The 4,102-nt window shown below is 61.3% G+C and overlaps 1 protein-coding gene across 3 annotated transcripts in view; it reads left to right on the top strand.

Annotated features, from left to right (window-relative positions):
• The first annotated feature begins 6 nt into the window (after positions 1-6).
• Positions 7-4,102, top strand: part of DNAJB2 (DnaJ heat shock protein family (Hsp40) member B2) — a 4,840-nt gene continuing 744 nt past the window's right edge. Inside the window, exons 1-9 of one of the 3 annotated variants that reach the window (XM_017726750.1) lie at positions 7-109; positions 280-368; positions 1,459-1,568; positions 1,989-2,042; positions 2,189-2,305; positions 2,479-2,568; positions 2,695-2,800; positions 2,935-3,005; positions 3,233-4,096. In XM_017726750.1, coding sequence (XP_017582239.1) covers positions 304-368; positions 1,459-1,568; positions 1,989-2,042; positions 2,189-2,305; positions 2,479-2,568; positions 2,695-2,800; positions 2,935-3,005; positions 3,233-3,636 — 1,017 coding nt within the window. In that variant the 5' untranslated portion in view covers positions 7-109; positions 280-303 and the 3' untranslated portion in view covers positions 3,637-4,096. Of the gene's footprint in view, positions 110-279; positions 369-1,458; positions 1,569-1,988; positions 2,043-2,185; positions 2,306-2,478; positions 2,569-2,694; positions 2,801-2,934; positions 3,006-3,232; positions 4,097-4,102 lie in introns of those variants that run through there. The other 2 variants (XM_017726743.1, XM_017726755.1) reach the window with 2 other exon arrangements.

Here is a 4,102-nt window from a genome sequence, read left to right as displayed (position 1 = left end):
GGACCCTTTCCCCTGCCTGGGCAAGTTGGGGTGACGCCGGCGGGACGGCGGTGCGTCAGCAGCAAAGGGTCCCCCCGGCTGGGGCTGTAGGTGCTCCCAGGTGGCCGAGGTGCGCGCAGGGCACTGGGAAGCTGGGCATGGCATGGCACTGAGCTGCTCTCGGGAGGCAGTGGGGTGGTCGGGGCGCTGGAGAGGGTAGGCAGCCCACCCTTGCTGTCCCACACCCAGCACTACCAGGCTGTGCCTGTGGATCCCTGACTTTGCCTTCTCCCCCTGCAGTGACGCCGTGGGACAGCTCACGTCATGGTCGACTACTATGAAGCGCTGGGGGTGAGCCGCAACGCCACCGCTGAGGACATCAAGAAGGCGTAAGTGCGTGGCAGTGTGCCTCTGCCTGCGGGGCAGAGACCCCCAAGCCACCCCCACATGGTGCCAGCAAGGCAGGGGCTTCCTTCGGGGCCGGTGGGGACAGGGCACAGCTCCAGAGGTGACAATTCAGCCTTTGTTTCCTTTGTATGGACGCCAGAGCGGGGTTGGGCTTTGCTGCCTACAAAGGCATCTTTTGGTGAGGTTTGGTCCCTTTGTTCCTGCTGTCAGCCTGGGACTGGAGGCGAGTCTCTATGGCATTTGGAGGCTTCTGCCAGAGGGTTCAGGGATGGCAGATGGTTGGGGCACAACTCTGCTGGTATCAAAGTCAGGGGAGTGGAGCTCACAGGGTGAAGAGCAGCATGTCCCCTTTTAGGGATGAGGCCCTGTGGGCAGGTTGGTGCTGTGCCCCAGGCACTGCTGGGGAGCTGACAGAGCCTCCTGAGTCTCTGCAACTCCTGTCTGGTGCCCTGCCAAGGTGCTGCTGCTCTCACTGGGGTGAGGCAACACCTGAGGGGAATGCCAGTGGATTGCTGGCTTGCCAACAGGTGGCAGAGGTCCCTGTGGGGGGCTTCCCAAGAGTGAGTGGAAGAAGCTGGGAAGCATGAGTTAACCCTAGCTAGCTGGAGTGGGGAGGAAAGGGCTGCTGGTGCTCTCCTGGCCCCAGGGGGCCCCAGCCACCCCTGGTTCATGCATGCTCACAGTGGAGCCCATGAAGGCTCCAGAACAAACCTGTGAGCATTGTCCAGAGCCATTGATGAGAGCAGCTGAGGTTGGGCACACGTTACAGTGCTGTGGTCGTGCTGCAATTCTAGGGTAATTTCTGTTTTGCTTGTTCAGTCTGTGTGTGTTGGTGTGTCTGCATAAATACGTATATATGTGTGTGTGTGTGTATATGTATGAAAAGACATACTCTTCTCAGGAGGCAGAACTAGTCCAGGAAGCTCCTGTTGGTGCCTGAGGCTGTAGGGCGCTGGGTGAAGTAGGCTTGGGGTGCCCCTGCCCACAGGCTGGGAGGTGCGTGCTCAGGTGGGGGTTGCTGGCCCAAGAGCCCAAGGGCTGCTGCGTGCCCATCACTCCCCCTCTGTGCAGGTACAGGAAGGCTGCGCTGAAATGGCACCCGGATAAAAACCCAGACAACAAGGAGTATGCTGAGCAGAGGTTCAAGGAGATCGCTGAGGCATACGAAGTGCTGTCAGACAGTAAGAGGCCACAGTGATGTCTTGTGTGTGTGTGTCTGCCCGTGGGACTGCTTGCACTGGGGTGTCCTGCTTCTGGGCTCACCCAGGTTGCATCCGTGGCTGTCCCCCAGAGGCAGAGTGTCCCTACAGCTTTACCACACAGCTTGTGGTTACTTCCTCACATGTCTCCCAAAACAGCTCTTGGGAGAGATGCTGAGCTGTTGGCCTCCACAATGGGATCTCCCCAGATGGGCTGAAGCTTTTGCATTCTTGCCCAGGGATTTTACTTGGGTCTGGGTGCAGTGCTGGGGCAGCAGGGGCTTGTGCCAACCCCCTCCTCTTGCTCCCTGCTGTTCTGCACCTCCCTTAGTTGGGAGAAGTGTCAGTTCTCCTGCCCCTGCCTGGCAGCCAGCTTCCCCGCAGCCCCCTTTCTTCTTCCAGAGCAGAAGCGCGATGTCTATGACCGCTATGGCAAGGATGGACTCATGGGAGCAGGTGAGTAGGGCCATGGGGGTTTGTGCAGCTCTGGGTACATCCCTGTTTGAAGACCCAGTGTGGGGCAGTGCCACCAGGGCGCCCTGCCCTTCAGGGGAGTTGTCACCCAGGGCTCCATTTAACATTGAGTGTCTTCCCTCCAGCAGGGCCAGGGGGCTCCAGGGCCAGTGCTGGGGCCCCCGAATTCACCTTCACCTTCCGCAGTGCTCACGACGTCTTCCGGGAGTTCTTTGGCGGGCGAGACCCCTTTGCTGAATTCTTTGGTGCGTGCGGGGCAGGGGAGGCTGGCTCTTGGGCATCTCTCTGTCTGTGGGGCAGCCGCTGAGCTTGGGGACAGAGCATGGCTGGCCCTGGCAGAGGGTCCCCATATCAGTGCCCTGCTTCTGGTTCACCAAGATGATGGGGTTATGCTGAAGGGGGGGCCTCTGGCTTTCAGATGACGTGCTGCCCTTCTCTGAGCTGCGAGGACCTGGCCCCCGGCACCATGGGGGAAGCCACTTCTTTTCCCCCTTCCCAGGATCCTCAGGTAGGAGACGCTGCCATTCCTCCCAGCAGGGGAGTCCTAGAACACCATGTTCCCCTGTGCAGAGTCTGTCCCCTGCCCTCCTCTTGTCACCCACCCTGGCACCAACCTTGTTGCTCCCTTCTCTAGATTTCTTCACCTCATCCTTCAGCTCTGGTGCGGATGCAGGACTGGGCTTCCGCTCTGTTTCCACCTCCACCACCTTTGTTAACGGCAGGCGCATCACCACCAAGAGGTGAGGGCGGTTCCAGCCCACCTTGCTCCCACAGACTTCCCTCCATCAGCAGGCCTTAGACCCTGCAGCTTCCCACTGTGGTGCACTGTCTACATGACCCCTGACTGTCCATCTGTTTGTCTGTCTGTCTGCAGGATTATTGAGAACGGACGGGAGCGGGTGGAAGTGGAGGAGGATGGGGAGCTGAAGTCAATCCACATCGATGGTGAGAAGTGGCACTGCAGACTGAGTTGTTGAGGTCTGCGCCCTTTCCCTTTGGGGTATCTGGGAGGTGCTGCATCCAGGCGTTGTTTTGGACTGAGCCTTGGTTAGCTCTGGTTTGGAGTTCTGCTCTGAAGGACTGGTGGGGTGGGTTGGAGTTGCCAGGGCCCCACACCAGCTCTGGGGAGCTGGAGCGGATGAATCCCCCAACCCCTGCCCCTGTCCCTACAGGTGTTCCTGATGACATGGCGCTGGGGCTGGAGCTGAGCTGGGGGGAGCAGCAAGCCTTCCCCAGGCCACGGCCCCCCTCCCCGCCAGCACCGGCCACACACCAGACCTCAAGCTCCTCGCCCGTCTGCCTCTACACGGACAGCGAGGACGAGGATGAGGACTTGCAGCTGGCCATGGCCTACAGCCTCTCTGAGATGGAAGCTGCGGGGCACCACCAAGCAGGGGGGCACAGCCCCCGCTCCCCGCCGGCACCAGGGGGCAGCCACAGCAGCCCGTCCTCCACCTGCCGAGCCCGTGGTGCCCAGGGGAGGCTGGAGCAGGAGCCACTGGGGGCCAGCAGTCCTGCTACAGTGGGGCACGAACCTGCCCCCAGAGTGAAGCTGTGGCACTGTCCCCTGCTCTGAGCATGGGGCTGGGGTTCTGCCCCTCTCCGTGGGGCAGGGAGAGGAAAGCAGGGGTGGAGTCTCACTGCTTGGAACTTAGCTCCTGCCTCCCCTAGCAAGGGCGGGGGTCTCTTTTGCCCTGCCTCCTTGCTCAGGTGAGTGGCTGGCTAGTGGCATCCCAGGGTTGGAGGCTCCCAGGCTTGGAGGTAGTGGCTTGAAGTGGGCCCCCTTAAGGGGGTCCCAGGAAGAGGGGCAGCTCCCTGCCCTGGCTCCTGGAAGCGTGGGGTGCCCATGGGCAGGCGTGCCCTGGCTGTGCCTGCCCTTCTCTCCCTGCCTGTCCTGCAGGTGGGCAGGGTCTCCAGCAGGTGCCTCCCTGGCTGCAGCCTGCTCCTGCTCAGGCTGCGGGGAGTGCTGAGTTGAGCTCCCCTCCTTGCAAGGAGGGCTGTGCACATAGCCTCTGCTTGGTGCCTTGTGTCTTGTGTCTTCC

Source organism: Corvus brachyrhynchos, unplaced genomic scaffold, assembly GCF_000691975.1.
Source record: "Corvus brachyrhynchos isolate BGI_N302 unplaced genomic scaffold, ASM69197v1 scaffold490, whole genome shotgun sequence".
NCBI classification, from domain to species: Eukaryota; Metazoa; Chordata; class Aves; order Passeriformes; family Corvidae; genus Corvus; species Corvus brachyrhynchos.
This window is presented reverse-complemented; position numbering and strand designations above follow the sequence as displayed.